Source organism: Stegastes partitus, unplaced genomic scaffold (genome assembly GCF_000690725.1).
Source record: "Stegastes partitus isolate 25-593 unplaced genomic scaffold, Stegastes_partitus-1.0.2 Scaffold52, whole genome shotgun sequence".
In the NCBI taxonomy this organism is placed as follows: Eukaryota; Metazoa; Chordata; class Actinopteri; family Pomacentridae; genus Stegastes; species Stegastes partitus.
The window spans coordinates 357,047-377,065 of NW_007577783.1; the positions used below are offsets into that span (position 1 = coordinate 357,047).

A 20,019-nucleotide genomic window follows, 5' to 3' on the forward strand; every position below is an offset into this window, starting at 1 on the left:
TGTTTTAACCAAAGATGCATCCCACTTTGTCTGCACAAGTGTCCCATTTCCTACCTGCTGGAAGGGGTTGGAGAGGGTCTGGTTGCAGTAAATGTAGTAATGGACAATATCTGTGGAGCAGGACAGCAGACAGAAACGCATTTCATCAGTTTAACAGTTCATGTCTCGGCCGCGGCTTCGTGTTCTCGTGACTGACGGTGAAGCTCACCAGCGCCGATGATGCCCTTCGTCTGACTCATGACGTACTTGTCGGGGGACACGCAGAAATCACTCGTTCCCTGAGACACGACAGGAGAGAGAAGAGAGAAGGGGTTAAAACACTAAATAATCCAGCTAATATTTTGTTAACACCTCTGGAAGTCTTTAAACCAGCAGGTGAATAAAGGCTGATGATCCACGCTAACACGTCTAGACAATTCTGTCACTCACAACCACAACAAGAATCCTGGGTGAGGATGAAAAAAAAAACAACAACAAAACAACCATGAGTCTCCTCCGAACTGGTGCCGTCTGAATGCTGAGCATCCCCCAGGGCTCAGGACAGACAGTTGCTCTGCCTTCTCTGAGGGGCTTCGTTAATGAGCCGCACACACAAGATGGGATTAAGCAAAAAAAGCCGAGCCGGTTTGTTTGATACCGAGGAGCTCTGCGATTCAGGAGCAAGTCTGTTAGAATTCCTGGAGGGACGGCAGCGACTCACTCTCACAGATCTGACTACCCGCTGCTGGTAATTAGGAGTTCTGCGAAAGGGGTGTGTGTGCGTTTATTTACTGTGTGTTCAGGCGCTAATCTAATTGTAGCCCACAATGTGAAGATTCCCCTCGCAGATACACAAACATCTGTCAGTCAGCGACGCATCCGCCACACACACACACACACACCTGTAAACACAGACTGCAGCAAACAAACAGAGCCGTGGAGGTTCTCTCTCCAGATGGGTTCGGACGTGATTGGAACGCGGCAGCAAAACTGATTCTCATTTCCAAGTGGCGACCTGTCCAGGTGAAGCTGCCTTCACCCTGAGTCAGCTGGGAGAGACTCCAGCCCACCGCGACCCTAGTGAGGATTAAGGTGTAGAGATAATGGATGGATGGATTTCCAAAGTGCAGCCCCACATCCAGCCCTCGGTCGGGGGTTAGTGTGTTTGGGCTCTGTGACGGTTAAAGCTCCACCGTGGCTCACAAACAGGAGCTCTGGTTTCTTCTACCAGTCAGCTGATGCTGACAACAGCCCATCGATTCAATCCTCTGAACCCCAAAGCAGTCTGTTTAAAATACAAAATGGCCAAAATTACACCATTCATCAGAGCCAGGAGGTGTGAGAACAGAGAGAATCGTTGGGTTTTTAACTTCCTGGCAGTCCTTGAACTACTCGTCTATCATCTGCCGCTCTGCTGGGGGGAAAAAAAGTCTACATGAGACTAAAATCAGGATGTTTTTGACAAAATTACCATTTATTAGAGTCAGAAACATTAAAAATAAAGCGAATTGTTAGAAGTACTAATCTGTGACATGCTGTTCCATTGGATAGATTAAATTTTATTGCCTCATTTTTAAAAAATGGTCAAAAATAAACCTTTTGCACTGACTAGATGCTGTAAAAAATAAAAAATTCTGTGTTCTTCGCCACAATCACAAAGCTATGAGTGACTCAGCTGTGACCAACAGTCTAGTGGCTAAAATTCAGGGGCTTTTGGGCTGAACTGGGTTGAACTGCAGGCTGTGTTTAGTAGGTAAGCAGTTAAATGTCTGTAACATGTCACTATTTTGTTTATTTTTCCTGTATTGTTAATAGCTTTGGGCACTTGAAAAATCTATAATTAACATGCACAACATTTTCTTTTTTTCTATAAAAAAACAAAAACAAGATAGATTTTTTTCCCCCAGAAATTCTGAAATTTATACGGCAGTGAAAATTCGAAAAAGTGAGTAAAAATGTGCACCGTCGTCCTCAGATGTCTTCCTCCCCTTCCATTAAAGAAAAGGCTAAATTCATAATAGTCACTCAAATAACTAGAAACTGAAAAAAGTAATAATAAATAAAAATTTGCTAAATTATAATTTGGTGAAATAAGACATTGCTTTTGAATTGTGGTTGAAAAGAAGAATTACAAAAAAAAAAAAAACTGTCCCAGACACATGAGAGCACTTTGCTGATGAGCAGTGGGTCAGAACACCTGTCAACAGGTGCAGAAATCTGACTGAGAGTTACAGGAAACAGCTGATGGCAGTGATTGGCTCTAAGGGTTGTTCAACTAAATATTAGTTCACGACTCCCATCATGCTTGTGTGTTTGTTTTTTTGTATTTCTGTTGAGCCACAATTCAAAAGCAACGTCACAGGAACTGGTGCACTTTATTCCCGTTATATCTGCTCACTGCCATCGTGATGTTTACTCTCAGTGGACTTCAACCTCACAGAGCAGCCAGAGTGGGCCTCAACCAAACAGGTTACATAACCGGCCGACGCCACGCCGAGGGGGCAAAAAAACCCCAGAGTCTCTGTAAAGTGAAGTCCCACCGAGTGGAGGTGACCACCATCAGGAACCCTCCTGACCTTCTCCTCCGCCGCTTCCCGAAGGCAACAATTCCCATTTGAACAATATGTAAATGTAACGGAAAGGTTAGCGTGTAATTTATTGGATGCTGTCCTTAAACAGCTGCCCTGAGGCTCAACTTTTTATCGCAGGAAGTTAATGGCTGGATTATTATGACATTTGCGGCGGATGTTCGTGTTCTCCAGAGCGGAACGCCTTTTGATGCTGAGTTATCCCGTCGCCACTTCCTATACACTTCTATACAAAATCCTCACTAGGGGGGGCTGGAGTCTATCCCAGCTGACTCAGGGTGAAGGCACCTGGACAGGTCACCAGTCTATCACAGGGCTACACTTAGAGACAGACAACCAAGCACACTCACATTCACACCTACGGACAATTTAGAATCACCAATTAACCTCAACATGTTTCTGGACTGTGGGAGGAAGAACCCGGAGAGAACCCACGCTGCACGGGGAGAACATGGAGACTCCACGCAGAAAGATCCTGGGTGTCCTCACTGGGACGCGAACCGGCGACCTTCTAGCTGTGAGGCGACGGTGCTAACCACCCTATAGCTGGATCCTTACATGCATATTTCCATTTGCACCCAACCTGCAGGCTGATTAAATGTGAAATCCTGCGTGTGTTTTTTGCGATAAAGCTGTTTTTTTTGTGTATTGAACATTTTCGGGGCTGTCCGTCCTGACTGTCGTTGCTATCTTCCGCTATCGATCCACATCGAGGCTCGTCAAGGAGACATTAAACTGGAAGATAAAAAAACAAGTGTGTAACTTCTGCTGCTTTCTGTGAGATGCTCATCATCTCGTGTAAACAGTCCTCTACAGCCCCGAGTCAATACCCAACCTGAGGAACACTGAGGCCGTTGAGTCAAACCCCAGCGTTCTACCGACTCATATTAATTCTTTCAAATGCTTCTCTCTGTTTTCACACCAACACATCAAACACTTTGGGTGGCAGACCTGAAATCATTCACCTGTTCAGGATGATCGGCTTTAAAAGGCTGCGATTGGATTCCTGTTGTCATGATCCCTGACTTTGAATCAACTTATTCAGGCTCGTGTAACGGCGCTGACAAGGTTTGGGTTCTGGGATTCTGTTCTTTTGTCGGCCTATTTTTAGCGACGCGCCGTCTGACGGCAGAGATCAAAAGCGCACGAGGCGACAGACAGACAAGCGAGATCAGAGGAAGTTGTGATCGGGTGGTGTGAAGGCGCTAAAACCGTTTTTTAGATGACAGTATGTGGCTGCAAGGGCTCCGCTCACCTGAGTTTACAGAAAAGCTTATCGTTAAAGAAACCGCTAATTAGTAGGTGTGCGGCTAATGCATGCAGAGTTTGGAATGGAAGTGACTGATGGCTGTGAGTCAGTCGCTCCTCTTGTAACGGATCGGTTTTTAAACTAAAGTTCTGCCAAATGTATGCAGAGTATAATCATCCACTTCTCCCTCATCCTGTGGAAGACATTGTCAGAGTTACAGCAGATTGTCATCACTGTCAGGTAGGATAGGAACTGACTGCCCACCAGGGGTAAGTCAGGGGTAAATCGGGGGTAAAGTTGGGGTGAGTCAGGGGGTAAATCAGGGGGTAAAGTCGGGGGTGAGTCAAGGATAAATCAGGGAGTGAGTCAGGGGGTAAGTCAGGGAATAAGTTGAGGGTAAGTCGGGGGTAAGTCAGGGGCTAAGTCAGGGGCTAGCTTAGGGGTAAGTTGGGGGTTAGTCAGTAGGTAAGTTAGGGGTAAGTCGAGGGGAGTCAGGGATAAGTCAGGGGCTAAGTCAGGGGTAAGTCAAGAATAGGTCGGGGGCAAGTCGGGGGCAAGTCGGGGGGCAGGTCAGGAATAGGTCAGGGTGTAAGTCGGGGCAAGTCACGGGTGAGTCAGGGGATAAGTCGGGGGTAAGTCAGGTGTAAGTCGAGGGTAAGTCAGGGAGCAAGTCAGGGATGAGTCAGGGAATAAGTTGGGGGTAAGTCAGGGGGTCAGTAGGGGGTGAGTTCCGGATAAGTCAGGGGGTAAGTTGGGGTAAGTCAGGGGTGAGTCGGGGGTGAGGAGGCAGCTCACCACGGCGGTGGCCAGGTCGGCTCCCAGCGACGTCCAGCTCAGGACCAGCGTCAGCACTCCGAACACCATCATCCTGCAGAGACACAGACGGTGAGACGGCAGCTCGTTACAACAACAACGTGTTCATGTTGACGAACCGGAGCTGCAGGAAACCGGGACACGGAGGCTGATTGCGCCATTTATCCAAACCAACGAATGCATTATTCACAACGCTTGGCCCTCTTTGCCGCAAGTTCCTCACAATCATTTGCATTGATTAAAGCCGGTCTATTCTTAAATCCCACTGATAGAAAACCAGGACATACCTGAAGTTTAACCCTGTTTTTTACTGTCTGTGGGCTCTTTTTATTTTTTATTTTTTTGTTTTACTGTAACATAAAGTCGTGCACCTCTATAGAAACATCACGACTAGAAGTAGACGGAACACAAACATGACTTCTCTGCAGCATGACACAGTTTTGATGCCATAAATTATTAAAGAATAAATAAAAAGAACAAAAGCTGAGTTTCTTTGTTTACTCTGGAATCAACATGAACAAGTGCTACCAACACAAACATGGGGGCTCCACATACAAAACATTTTCACATTTTTCTATTCAAACCAGATGTTTTTCACACAGCTCTGGAAAGTTATTTCCCCGTGCTGAATGTATCCTCCAACAACTTGCTCTTCTCTACATTTCTGAGCCATGCTGCATTTATTTTATCATTCAAACATGTTTTATTTTACTCTCTCTTGTCGCTACATGAAAACACTGCCTGCAGTTCACCTGAGAAATCTCTGACTTATGGTCACGTGAATGTTGGTCAGCTGATTTAATTGTAAGCTGAGAAGATTGAATTTTGAAACGAGACACACGGAATAAAGTCGTTTTAATGAAACATCCACATGTGGACACCTGAAAATCTGGAGAATCTTTCTGTTTTTACAGTTTCTGGCCTAATTTTCTCTTATTTTTGTGTTTACGAGCAGCTAATGTCAGACTCTTTTATCCCTATTTTGCTCTCTAGCAACAGAAAACATGTCATTTAGCTGCTGAACGCTCTTTGCTGACTCGTCTACATGACGTTTAGAGGTGGACACATGAAGGCAAAGAGCTTTTTTATTTTTGAAAAAGCAGCAACTGTCCCACTTCTTATAAATAGAAGTCCTCCGTAGCGGTCAGCAATCCAAAAAGTATCCGAGGCACTCTGATTTCAAACATAAAAATCCTTTTATTAATACAAGGATAATCCATGTAATCCACATATTAATAAAGGATTTTTATATCTGAAACCAGAGTGCCTCGGGTACTTTGCAGCCTAATGCTGTGTGCTTCCACTACTAATAAGAACGGTCATTATTCTTTCATCGCTACTTGACCACTGGCCTTATCCTTGAAGAGCACCTGAGTTTTCATTTTTATATTTTTGCTCCATCGATGCCGGCGTTCTCGATCTGACGCAGCACTTCTTCCTCAGAAAATATTAAAATAAACTGGAAAAGTTACACAAGCAAGTCATCGGAGGGAGTGCACGGTGACGCTGAGTCATTTTCCCAGCAAGCTCGCGTTACTGACGGGAAGGACTGCTGAACTCACTGGCTCGTCATCGGCACAACGAGTCAGAGGTCATGTTTATTTCTGTGGAGTCGATTCTTTCGGCCTCGACATGCAGCTGCAGCGGCGGCAGCGGCGGCGGCGGCGGCGGCGGCGGCGCGAACCGAGGAACGAGCAGCATTGCTTATCCGCTCCATTGACCTACATCTGATTGCAGCCCCCCGGGTGGATGGGTGTTCCTGCACCCACGAGGACGTGAAAATGTGGTTTTTGTGCAGCGGACTCCCTCTCCCACGATTTATCAGAAAATGACATCAGATGCATGTGGCCGTAAGCGGGGGGGGGAGTCGAGAGATCTGGGGATGCAGTAGTGCAGCCAGGGCCATGTATTAGTCTGTGTCGATGCCGTACGACAGAAGGAGATCGATGTCTATTGAAAGACGACGGGATCGGGTCTCGTTAGGTGAAATAATCTCCAGAAAATGCGATAAACGTCTGCTGATTCGACCGCTGTGGCACTTTTCAGCGTTGAAATGATTTTTTTTTTTTTCCTGTTTCCTCCCCAGTTAATCCATTCAAGCTCCCAATACTGAACTTACAAGCCTCCACTTCTGTCCTTTCTTTCCTTTATCGTTCTCTCCCTCTGTATTCCCACGGCCCTCTCTGCACTATCTAATTCAATGCCTCCTGCCTTCGAATCAGTTTTTTTTCTCCCTCCTCTTGTAGCTTGTCTCCTGTCTGATACGGAGCCCTCGCTGATCCCTGACACTTAGCGAGATAGGAAAGAGAGTGAGGCTTCACAGGCTGCTTATCTTAATTTAAAATCGAAAAGCAGAACTGATGCAAAAGTTGCTTTACTGTCTCACTGGTTAACCGCAGTAACGTCTCCGCATGTGTTTACCCTGCCAGTGTCTCGGGGCCGTTTCTGTTTCAAGGGATAATTTATTCTTTTTTTTTCTCATGCAATACAAATGAAAGTTTAAAGTTTCGTTGAGCTTTTGTTCACACTGTTATAAAGGACACATGAAGAGCACTCTGCTGTGAATAAAAAAATAAAGTTGGGGATCGCTGACCTACGTTTCTGCCAGACCGTGCCTGTCTGACAGTTGCTGGGCGATAGCGGACTACGCTCGCTACTTTAAACAATCGTGACACCGAGTGACCAGACGAACAGGAGCGACGTCTTGCGATCGCCCCCTCAGTGCCGGCAGCTCACCTCCCAGCCTCTGCGTTCAGTTTTGTGCTCCGGTAGAGACTCACTGAGAGAATCGCAGGGAAATCGGGTGTGAACCTGACACAAAGCACATCAAGTGGAAAAAAAAGTTGCAGAGGCCAATGAGCGCGGCAAATGATGCCGGCAAAAGCACTCACGGATGAGGTCAAGTCGCTCTGAATTAAATCAGAGTGGGAAGAAGATTTTCGCTCTCAACTGGGAAAAAGAAAAAAAAATCTTTTGCTGTAAACTTGCAGTTGTATCCAGTCTATAGAAAAGAAAAGAGAAGATATGGAGCCTTTGCCATCATTATACAAACCGTCATTATACTTTCTAATTAAAACCCAGCGAAATGAAAGTGACGTGACCCTCAAAGCAGAAACGCAGGAGACCTGGGAACTCACCGCCAATGCCAATTAGCTTGTCATAATAATCACATCTTTCACTCAGCTTCCAATTTTGGCTCCTGCCTTGTGATTTCCGTCTCAGAGACCATTAGTGACTGACTCTGAATGAACCTCATTATACACTGTATTGTGTTTACGTGTCTAAATCGTCGCAGTTTTCTCAGATTGCGACTTCCGACGTCCAGTATTGCTTAATTATGAAGACAGTGGTGGCCATATGGACTTCACTGAAATAATGAGTGTTTGGCTGATTCACGTTTGACTAACAGCACAATTATAATACACTGTGTATGCTGACTCTGTGTACTGTACACTGACTCTGTGTACTGTATACTGGAAGTAACTGCATACTTGCCGCATCCTCCAAGAGCTTTGTGCCGTCTCTTCAAAGTTTGAAGAGCTGCATGTTAATAAAACATCAAACTACCTGCCTCTCATCTTGAGTTTTTTTTTTTCAAATAAAAACCTGTGACCTGGATTTACAGATTCTGGACTGTAGTGAACACTTCTGTTGATTCATTCAATATTAAAGACCTGTGTCATCTCTGTACATATGGATTCTGCACCGAGGATACTGTGCTGGAAGGTCATTTATCTTCCTCTGTATCTGTAAAAGGAAAAAGGCTCCAGCATGCTTCCCTGTGGGACTCCATAAATCTTGATTGGACAGGATAATTTGGAACTGAGATGTCAAAGGATTCAAGCATTTTATTGCAATTTAGTTGAATCAAGGAACATTTGAAGGTAAAATATATCAATTGCACGTCTTTTTTAAAAAAGCACATGTGGGATGATTATCTGCCACTATATTGGCAATAAAGTTATCTTTGCTTCCAGAAACTCCCCAAAAGCAAAGAGCTTTCGTCAAAGGCAACTGGACTTCTCTTTCTACTTCTTCAAGATGTTTCAACTCTGATCCGACAGGCTTTGATAGTTCTAATTGACTGACTGATGGGGGTTCCAGATGCATACGAGCATACTGTCACTTCCAACACACGTGGCTACTGGTTTATTAATGATGCTCACAATGGCCCATTAAGACTCACATTCCTGTTGTGAATAGTTGTGAACTTGCCAGATGAGGGATGATTTAAGATATTATGGGGATAATGTTAATGCTAATAAAGTAAAAAGGCCCTAGTACACTTCCCTGTGGAACACCATGAATGCATAGGGCTTGGCTGGACAGAATAATTTGAATGTCCAGGATTCAAGCATTTTTTTTGCAATTTGGTCAAACCAACAAATGATTTAACTAAAATACAACCCTACAACACATGATTATCTTTGTAAAAACCACACAGGGGATGATTATCTGCCACTGTATTGATATTATCTGTGGAGTTACCCACACTTTAGTTATCACCCCAATATCTAAGAGCTTCCGCCAAAGGCAACTGGACTTGAAGACACTTCACTTTTCAACCAAGAGGTTTCCTCAGTTCTAGCTGACTAACCAATGGGGAGACATATTGTCACGCCCCACCCATATGGCTACTGATTAATGATCCATTAAGACTCACATTCCTTAAGGTGCGAATAGTTGTGAAACGGCAAGGTCAGGGATGGCTCAAGATGTTAATTGTAGGGAATCTTTCTGGGTGGAGACTGCATCACAAGCACCTGACAAGTGATGGTTAACCCCCCCTTTCAAATAGAGAAGTGAAAAACCAAAAAGGGATGTCCAGTTGCATTCTACTGAAGCTCTTAGTAGTGGTTATCCCATAACCTGAATGACTAAGAATCTCCATAGACATAGCTTCCCAACAGTCCTGGATAAGTTGATGTCAATCTCTGTGTGGCCTGCCTCAGTCACGTGTCCCAGAATCAAGCATTTACATAAACTTTTACTTTGCCAAATACGAGGCAAATCCTGTGAGCCACTTCAGGCAGCCCGGCTCGGGTTTGCTGTAACACTCACACGACGTGTTCGTCTCACCGCAACATACATCCAACACACTCTTTTGATCACGGAGTGTCAGCGCTCTGCTCGTTTCTTTGCCACATCCCTGCACATGACACTGACTTGAAAGCTACACCGTCGCTCGCTGACACTGCTGCTGTCAGCGTTTCAAAAGCCCCACCTCCCCCATCGCAGCATCCACCTGTAGGCTCTGAATGTAGATTCCCCTTTGGGAGGCAAATTAGTCTCATCACCTCCCAGTCCCCGCTGAGTCGATGCTTAATGTGTGGGGTGTAAATGTCAAACATCATTGCTGTACACATCCTACATTTACGTAACTGCTCCGTGTTGAGTTAGTTGACTGGGGTATTTTTAGGGCAACATAATTGTGGGGTGGATTATGTTCAGTGGCATTGACTTGCTTCTTTTTTTTTGTGAGAGTAAAAAGTGTTATGATTTTTTTTTACCGCTCACAAGCTGTAGGGAAATGGCGGGGGTGGATTGTGGGTGCACAAAGCAAAGTTCTCTGCTTTGTACACCCACTTCCTGAGCGCTGCTTGTGGTTTGGTTTAGGCAACAAAAAAGCACTTGGGGTTAAAAATAGGGAACGATTGGTTAAATGTTGAAATAAAGTAAAACAAGTCTGTTCTCATGCTTCATGTTACTGTTTTAACATTTAACCAAAATGACAATAAAAAGACGAGTCATGCAGTGTAGGAACTGGTAGATGCTACGTTCATTAAAAATATTCCTTCACTGCAGCCACACGAGCATAATCCAGAGAACTTCATGTTTCTTTAAAGTGTTACTGGTGTTAAAACATTACTAGTATATGTGATGACCCTGCCTCATTTAGCTGCTGGTCTCTGGCCTTGTTCACACATGCACAAGTATAATTTAAAACCCAGCTCTGTCTGCCTTTGGTTCACACACACAGATATAAAGTTTTAGGTCATGGAAAACTATTCTTCTGTGAACTTCTTTTCAGGGTGAGGATGTGCAGATACTCAATTAGCATCGATTTTTGGGTTGTGATTAAAGAGTACATGATGTTTTTTCATATTGTTTACATGTGCAATGGATGGTGTGACCAAAATAGTGTTGGTGCAGTCCACAACAGGACTTTGTTTTAACATAGATAACACTCACTTCAAGTACTGTAGATTAGTTGCAGTACCTCGTTGTGCCACCAGGTGGAGCCTCTTACTGTTTACTGTGCGTTGGCAAGCAGCGAGCTTAGTGGGGCTTCAGCAAATAAAGGTGCACCATGACAAAGACTTCTTAAGGCTTCCACGACCAGGCCAGGTGTTTAATTCAGCTTGGAAACACTCGGACAGGGTTCCTGCATGTCAGTAGACTTTCTGACGGCAACTTTTTCACATTTACATGCGACAACAAGCGCAAACATGGACTCGGGCACAGGTGTGAGAACATATCGATCGGCTAAAAATCCCTGTGAACATCTGGTTCAGGACATCGTCAGCACAGACATAACGTTCCCTCCTTCTGTGCTGATCACTAATCAAAAGCAGAAGCAGCTTTTTTTAAGCTTCTGACCGGCCAACATGGGCTGAGGGTTGAGGTTGCGTCGCCCTCTTGAGAGAGCTTCAGTTGGGTTTTGGTGTATTCCTGTGGATGGAGGAAAAGTCCCATGCGTACATGTGGACGAGTCCTTTGTGTTTTGTGCTGCAGACGGCGTGGCCCAGTGTTCCTTGAATAAAAACATGCCTCACTTGTTGCCTGACGGAAAGAGAAAGCAAAAACTCTGCTCCTTATGTGCCACGCTCTTGGTTATACAGTTCTCTTTGTGCACCAACACTCTTGCCTAGTTGCCAAGAATGCTGATTTGCAAATTAATAATTGGTTTCTTGCTTTATCTCTGTGCCACCCCCTTTGTTTGTCATGCTTCTGAAGCCGGCTGAGACACATATAAGCAAAAAAAAAAGAGGAACTTAATTACTTTGTCATGATTAAAAGGGCGTGTTGAGCTCCAGTGAGTCACGGTGTGAGGATGCAGACATGAGCTGTGCTAACTTTTTTCGCATTTCCTCACAGATTTATCCTGGGCACTTCATAATCTGGACTTTCAAGGTTACCTGAGCAGCACTGGCCTTCCCTCCCCACCCCTCCCCTGTAAAACTGTTTATTACTTTCCACACAGCTACCAGTTCACTTCTTGCTGTATATCCCTGCTCACGACAGCTCTAATGATTTCTGCCATCCAGGGAAATGATTTTTCCTCCGTCCTTTACTTCACTTTTGGGACACACACAGGCGGTGGCAATCCATAAAGTTAAGCTCTTAAAAAGGCTGATTCGGTCTTCACTTTATGACATTTCAAGATTGAATTCACCTAATAGTTGCTGTGTAATGTGCTCGGGCTTTGAGATGCCAGTTTTCTGCCACCACCCCAATACAGTGGAGGTGGATTCAAATTTGTTTTCCACGCTTAAGGCATTAAAACAGCAACATGCCTGTCCAGAAAAACAAACACTCCGAAAAGAAATAAAAACTGCTGACGGCAACGTTTATGGATGTGTCTCCCCGTCTGTGGGCGTAGCTTCTTGTCCGAGCTCTAGCTGTGTGTCATGGTAACACCCAGCCAGCCGGTTGCGAGCACCAGAAAGAGTTGGTGGGCCTCCAGAGTGTAATTTGCCTCTAACAACTTCCACTCGCATGGAAGAGAGCGTCCCTTGGGAAGCCAGACAGTCCTGACACTGACTCATCTTGTGAGCGCATGGAGGGGGGGGGTTGGGAGGCGGGTTTGTGGTTAGTAGGCCAAGTTTAGCGCCGCTCACACCCCGAACCGACTGATCGAGAGAGACAGAAGGATGCTCGGCTGAATGAATGGAGGCCAGGATGGATTTCATGCCCTTTGAAAGCTCCTTTTACAGCAAAAAAAATATCCAAAAATACACACACACAGTGCAGCGTTTGTGTACAAGCGTCACATGAGTGTCACAACAGCGAGTGTTTATTGGGTCATAATTCCAACTTTTAAAAGTCAAACAAACTACGAAACATATTTATGATACTATTGTGAGAGGCATGTGCGGTTAAAACACCTGCCGTGACTTTATTTATTATTTATTTTGTTTTCTTGTCACTTGTAAAAGGTAAAATCAATAAAATATTCAAGTGCAAAAACGGCTAAAAATACAAAGCTAAATATTTAATCACACAAAGCTCCGGAGACACAATGCACAGTGTGTGTGTGTGTGTGTGTCTGTCTGTTATCGAATGCAATTCCAGAGCTATTTAAAACAGGTCAAGTGTTAAACTGGAATAACAATCGTCAGGAAGTTATACCGTCGATAGCATCAAATGGCTGCGCTCCCATCTCTCCGCAGCCCTCCGATCCAATTTGTAGAGCGAAGCCACTGAGACGGCAACACTGTGAGCGAGCTCGCTCCACTGCTGGCAACGCTAAAAGGCAAACGGTGAAACACAACAGGGCTAGCGGAGCGGTGTTTGTACAAGGATGTGATCCGGCGCTTAGCCGCCTCGCTCGCAGGCGGTTTCTCATGGGAAGGGAAGCAAACCGTGCCTCCAGCTCCTTCTGTTAACACCGACTCATACTAACTCATGTAATTTTATGTATTTATTTATTTTAAACTCAGAACTGATCAGATGTCTCCCTCCTGCGCGGCCTATTAGGTGATTACCATTCACACTGCCAGGATTATTTCCCACTCGTAAATAAAAACAGTCTTCATCAGGATAACGAGATGTGGATGAGTGGGTGTAGAAAAGTCCAGTTTTGAAAACTTTCCACCTCTTGAACGCAGCTGGTCTTTAGTTAGCTGGTTTTGGAGTTACGCAACTCGGTCTGGTTTTCGTCACCGGAGCGCACGAGGAACAATCAAGCGTTTGGTTTGGAGCTTTGTGATAACATCTGGACAAACCGAATCTGCATTTTAACAAACAATCACATTTTGTTTCCTCTTAGTTAATTAGTTGTGATTTAGTCTGCTAGTCTCTGAATCCACTCCTCCTCTCAGAGCTCCTGCCTCTTCACTCCCCTTCTTCCAGCAGTGCAAGGCAGTAAACTGTCACATAAAAAAGCATGAAAATGGAGCTGATTTCTGCTTCTTTTTTTTTCTGTAAATGGCCCCGTTTTACAGGACATATTAGACTCACGTGGTGAGCAGCCAGCGGGACTGCTTGGCCAGCCCCAGACAGGCCAGCAGGCAGATGATCAGGTCCAGGATGAGGAGCAGCAGGTAGGTGAACCACCTGCAGACACAGACAGACCAGAACATTAAAGCGCTGCTGGCGAAGGCCGGCATTAACAAAAGCTCCGGGGAGGTGGATTACGTTTAGCTTGTATTCCTGCAGTTTTCACCACCGTCCCCGGCAGCAACAACAGCTCAGCTAGTAAAACAGCGAATTTAACCGCCTAAATGTGAGCATCAACCTAAGCTAACACAGATAATTAGCTTAATTAATGGCGTTACCATAGTGACCTGGCTTTAAAGAGCCCTTTGTTATGTTGGGAACATGTTTATACGGTGGTTTTTATATACTGGAAGACACATCAGGAGCAAAATAAGCAAAATCAACACCATGGTTCTGACATCTGAGGTTCGTTAGGTGGTTCTCTAGTGTCTGAGCGGGAAATATAGGCGAGCTGGTGTGCTGAAGCTGCAGCAAATAGTGAACATGTGGGTGGAGAAAGACTTATACAGGAAGCAACAGTGTCGAGGTACATCTAAGCTGAACAGGATTATTAAGAACTAAACATGTCGTTCTATATGTAGAAACGGGTTCAATCAACGACTAGGAAGAGACTTTAAAAGCCAACTATTAGCCGTTTTCTAATTACGACAGGTTCACGCCTCGAAAAGTTGTGTTCACGGCCGAGACGTGCACCATGAGAACCGAGCCAGATCAGGGTTTAGCCTGTTGTTGGAGGTTCTGACCTGGTCTTGATCCACTGTGTAGAAGTTTACACTGCAGCAACTCCACTCAATACTTATTTCTCAAACAGTTTCTAACTTCTGCTGGCTGTCAAACTCATTTTTCTTTAGTTTTCATATTGTACAAATGCCCTTAATGCTGCCCATCACTTTGTTGTCGTCTTTTTGCTTTATGTACCAGCCTTCAAGGGCACATTTAAGACCTTTCTACATGTCTCTCATTTTTAATCATGAGTTTTTTTTGCTAGCAATTAGCTCGCTAAAGGTAACAGAATCTAGCAGAGCAAAAAAAGCATTTATTTATTTCATCTCACAAAAGTTGCAAATGAATATTGTGCCCAAAAATACAAGCAGTCAAAGCTGTAACCTCAAAGTACTTGCAGATGCAGCAGCAAGTGTTATTTCTGATTTTACACCAGATGTGTACGACTGCTGCCATCCTGTCGTCCCGGAAAATAAAGAAATATTCACAGTATGGAGTTAGTAATGGACCTGGAGTGCTGCTGTAGTGGTATTTTTGATTTGCAGGAGTCTGTTGTGTTGCAAGTGGGCCCTGGTTTGTACTCTGGTGAGAATAATTTTCTTGGAATTCATCGGAAATAAAACTAAACTATAAAAAAGTGAAACTCAAACTGTAAAAATGAAACTGATATATATTGGATTGATATATCAGCTGATATTGGTCCCTCACAGATATAGTGTTTAGGGCGTATATGTCCCATCAATACTTTTTTATTTCTTTTTTTTTTTTGCAGAATGTAAAGCAGAAAAACTTCCATGAACTCAGCTGTACCTGAGCTCCCTCCGGCCCTCCAGCTGCCAGTCATTGCAGCTGATTAGCCCGGAGCTCCAGACTAATTGCACTCCAGCCCTTGTTCACCTTCGCCTGCTGCACCTGATTGGACCACCACTTAGCTCCCTCCACCGTCATCCAGTCAAACTGCAGCAATCAACACACCTGGAGCATAAATCTACAGCCTCACAGTCGCGGCGGCTGGGATTTAATGGGAGCAGGTCGTGTCTCTGGAACTTCTGCTAGCAGCTGCATAACTGGTTTAGGAGTTAGGCATGGGTTGGTGTTTAGTGTAGAAATGTAGATTCTGTTAGCAGCTCTTAAATAATGTGGGTGTCCTCGCTAATTATCAAAACTCTGGTAGCCTCTGTTTGGTTTTATTTTGTTCTTTGGTTTGGCAACACCCAGCAGCTCTGTTGTTAATGACGCCACTGAGCTGTACGCTGTTGATGTACGTCCCTACACAGCTGGGTCGTAAACCACAGCATACACAAAATATAATTCAATGTGATAAGTCTTTATTGATTCCACAGTGGGGGCATTGTTTAGATAAGATGTGCCTTTATTTATCTCAGAGTGGAGAAATTCACAGCAGCAAAGGGGACAAACATTTAAGAAACCTCAGTAGAAAAATAAAAGAATGAACCAATCATAACGAGTAGTAATACATATTTTTGGTTTATTTACATATATATATATATATCCAGCCTCCATTGCAGAGAGGTCAGAGGTCACCATCACCCACAGACCTGAAGCCAAATCCTGTTCATGCTCAGCTGATACACACCTTGTCAATCATTTCTGGGTGCAGTCACTTAAACACTCAATCATCAGCTTTAATTATCTATTTTCTAGGCCTCAGTTTTCTCTCTGCAACACATTTTATTGGAAAATAAAGTGATGACAAGAAGAATAACTTTGATTATTTATATATTTTAGCATCAAATTGTTCATCAACACCATCATTTTTGTTCAGGCTCTAATATTGAATCTTCCTTTATATCAATAAGCCCATGACTTAGAACAATGAGCTGGCGTGGTGGATCAGGTCAGCCCAGAAGGCGAGCGTGTCCCACTTGTTTTCACCTCAGCAGCCCCCCATCGTCACCTGAGGTGTGATTGTGTGTTCATGCTTGAGGGTAACTACTGCGGCCCAGTTGCCCTCCTCTGTGTAACCATCTGCTACGTGAACAGAGGCCAGTCTGCGACCGGACACGGCGAACCTGTCCAGATGGTTAATAATGAATGGCTCCAGATCCATATGGCCGAATGTTCCACGCCGCAAAAAAACAAAACTGAAGGCAACTGTTTGGCCCTTTTCACTCTGAGCTATCAATCTATGGGCCGCTGGCCTCTGTTTGCTTCCATCATCTCCCTCTCTTTGTGCATCATTCATCACCCTGCATCACTTTGTACACTCTTGTTATCGCTTTCATTATTTCTTTTACTTGCCATCAGCCTGTATTTCCATCACTCTGCTGAATCCATCCCACATCTCCCCCGTCTCCCAGCCTCTCTCCCCTGTCTTTCCCTTTTTTCCTCCCCCTCTCTGTCACTCTCTGTAATCTCTCTTCCTCCTCTACTCTTTCAGCCCCTCTTTTCTCTCTCTCCCCTGCCCGTCTTCCCTCGCCGCCGCCACCTCCTTGCTATTTTCTCCTCGTTTCATCTTTTCCCCCCCTTGGCAGGGTACGCTGCAAGAGGCTGGGGCATCAGCACGGGAGGCTCTCCGGTGACACCGCCACCGTGTTTGTCTGTGTTCGCCTAATCCAATTAAGAGTCTAACTGAGCAAAGCACGGATACACGTGGGGGGTGGAGGGGCTGCATGCATGTATAATACAAAAGCGCATCTCCTCAAGAAGCTGTGGGGTAGCAGAAAGCAGGTCAGTGTTGGAGGCCGGAGACAATGACGGTGATCGTACTGTCTTTAACCTCCACTGCAGAGAGGTCAGAGGTCAGACACAGGCCTGAAGCCAAACTCTGTTTATGTACAGCTGAGGGTGCAGTCACTCAATCATGAGGTTTAATTAACTCTTTTCTAGACCTTAGTTTTCACTCTGCAGCACATTTTATTGGAAAATAAAATAATGACAAGAAGAATAACTTTGAGAAGCGACAGAAAAGAAACACAAGATAACAGCTGAATATAAATTCAGATAAAATTCTGAATAATAGAACAAAAATATCTTGGAGATATAAAATCCTATTTAACTTTCTTAACCCTAAAAGACACGTTCTCCTTAAATAAATCACCAAAATGACACCAGAAACAATAAGACTGTCAGATCTTCAACGGTCCTTGAACTGCTCGTCTCGTTTTGTGGGAAAAATTCACCAAAGCTGAGTGATAGTCCATCAAAATCACTTGATCTACAAGTTTAATTAAAAAATGTGCCAAAAAAAAATGAACTGTTTGCAGTTCAACCAGATTGTAGAAGAAAGAAAAAACTCTGCAGCCTTCAGAACAACTTTGACAAACGTCTTCAGCTAAACTCGGCTGAAACAAACTAAACATGTAAAACATCCACATTACGTAGAGGAACGATGATTGTCACTGCTGCTAACACCTGTGGGCACTTGGAAATATGTCGTACGTGTTGGTGGCAGGTTTAATTTCTTTTGTAAGATAATTTTATAATTTTAAATTTTTCTATTTTTATGATTTATGACATTACTTTGCGCAGAAGACATTTCTCAGTTGTCTCTACTTCTAGCCATGGACGTGCTGTTTCCATGGAGGTGCAGGATTCGGACACGTTGGGGTTCAGAGGGTTAAGAATGTATGTTTTAATTTCGGTTTAAATGAAAATGCAGAGCCAGTATTGACTATGATGACAGCCAGATCGATGTTAAAGTTGAACTTCTGCGGCAGCCGCTTCTCCCGAGGAGCAGAGCTACCAGAGTAAATACCAAAGCTATTAAACAAGCTGTTAGATAATTAGGTGCCTTAAAGTACCTGAGCATTACTGAGCTTAAGGGTTTTCTAGCTAAAATGTTGTCAACATCCAAATCTGAGAGAGAACCAGACACTGACTAGAGAGCCGAACGAGGAACAAGAACAGGACGAGTTTAGCTCTGGGCCACAATTAAAAGCAATACGGAGGCTTTCCTGGAAAACAATGTCGTAATATTCCTGCAACATGACAAACACGGCGAGCGAGCTTAAAGAGCAAACACAGGACTGGATGACTGCAGACAGCCAGGCGGCGACACCTCAGCTTTGATAAGTCCAATCAAACGCGGCGCGCTCGCCCGGCCGCGTGCAGAACTGTTTGTTGGTGTGAGGCGGTGATAATGAGTCCATTAACAGCTTGCTGTCCTCTCGCAGTCGGTCTATTCTATTAGCATGCGGCTACGTGGGGTATTGAGCCATCGGCGGGGCAGAGGACTCGCATTACAGATCAATACAAACAACACAAGCCTGTCTGTAGCGGCGGAAACACAACTAAGCCTTTATAAGAAGTGAAAGAATTGGCCACGGGCCCGTTTCTGCTCCGAGATGATAAGAGTATGAGCTTAACAGTAATGAGACAAGGCCTTGGATAACAGTTGTTAACATACAGTAATTGTTAGCTGCCGCTCTCTGTCATTAGCGTCTGCACTTAAAAGGTCTGGTTGATGCAACGATTGCTGAAGATTTAATGGGACGCTTCTATTTTCAAACTTCCCACGGAGGAGTGTCTGCGAGGGAGCCGTGATTCACAGCAGTGGGCGCTGCACGCATTGTTCCATCCCATCTGCTAAATGTCATGTGACATGTTCAGGTCATTATGAGTAGAAGGTGACTACCTACACATGAATTATCGATTCCACCGAGTGTGCAGATTGCTCGGTGAGGCTCGGCGGCGGAGGAAGCCTGTGATCATGATTGTTGGTGTGCTCGCACCTGGAAAACATATTCTCTGTATCGCTAACGTTCATGAATACGTCAAACCTGATCTGTCGCTAGTGTTACTCATGCAGATAAACCACCACGGCGGCCGTGTACGAACTTGCTGCCCACTTCCCCACCACACGTCCGTTCCTCACCTGTAGTACTCGATGTTGGCCGTCTGATCGGCCACGGACGCCAGGTCCACTTTGGCCTCTGCCCAGTCGGGCAGGCCCAGCAGCTGTTTGATCACGTTGTCGGCCATCTGCTGCATGAACTGCAGCGTCTGCACGTAGTCGCCCCGCGTGGCGAAGATCTCGTCCAGCCTGGCCAGGTGCTGGTGCAGGCCGCTCTTCATGCTGCCCATGGTGCCCGTCACCTGGAGGGAACAAGAGTGGAGGGAAGGTGAGCAGAATACTGAGCACAGTCACAGAGTCGGCTGGGGGGGGTGAGGCAACTTAAAACCTTTTTTCCCCTTAAGAAATAAATAACATGGAGCAAGAAACTCAGAATCTTGTCAATCAGCGCCACTGACGCAGAGAAATCTCACATTTTTACTCGCTGTGGACTCATTTTTGTGCTCCATTACAAAGTCCTGCATCTCTATGGCAACACCGCATCCATGTTTAGGAGAGAAATAATTATTTTGTGTGGTATTAAAAAAGTTATAATGCCCCAAAAAACCCAATAGGAAAGCAAAAGTTGCATTTCTTGGATTGACTACTTTAATAAAATTGGAAAACCTGTAATCGCCTGTACAACAAGC

General features: G+C 44.7%; 1 protein-coding gene across 1 annotated transcript in view; it reads right to left on the reverse strand.

The window, feature by feature from the left end:
• The window catches only part of LOC103352808 (protein tweety homolog 2-like), an 88,289-nt gene that overhangs the window by 11,647 nt on the left and 56,623 nt on the right, over positions 1–20,019 (reverse strand). Inside the window, exons 4-8 of the mRNA XM_008275469.1 lie at positions 19,412–19,632; positions 13,813–13,908; positions 4,612–4,684; positions 209–278; positions 55–110 (exon numbers count right to left, since the gene is read on the reverse strand). Of these exons, the coding sequence (XP_008273691.1) occupies positions 55–110; positions 209–278; positions 4,612–4,684; positions 13,813–13,908; positions 19,412–19,632 (516 nt within the window). The remainder of the gene's footprint in view (positions 1–54; positions 111–208; positions 279–4,611; positions 4,685–13,812; positions 13,909–19,411; positions 19,633–20,019) is intronic.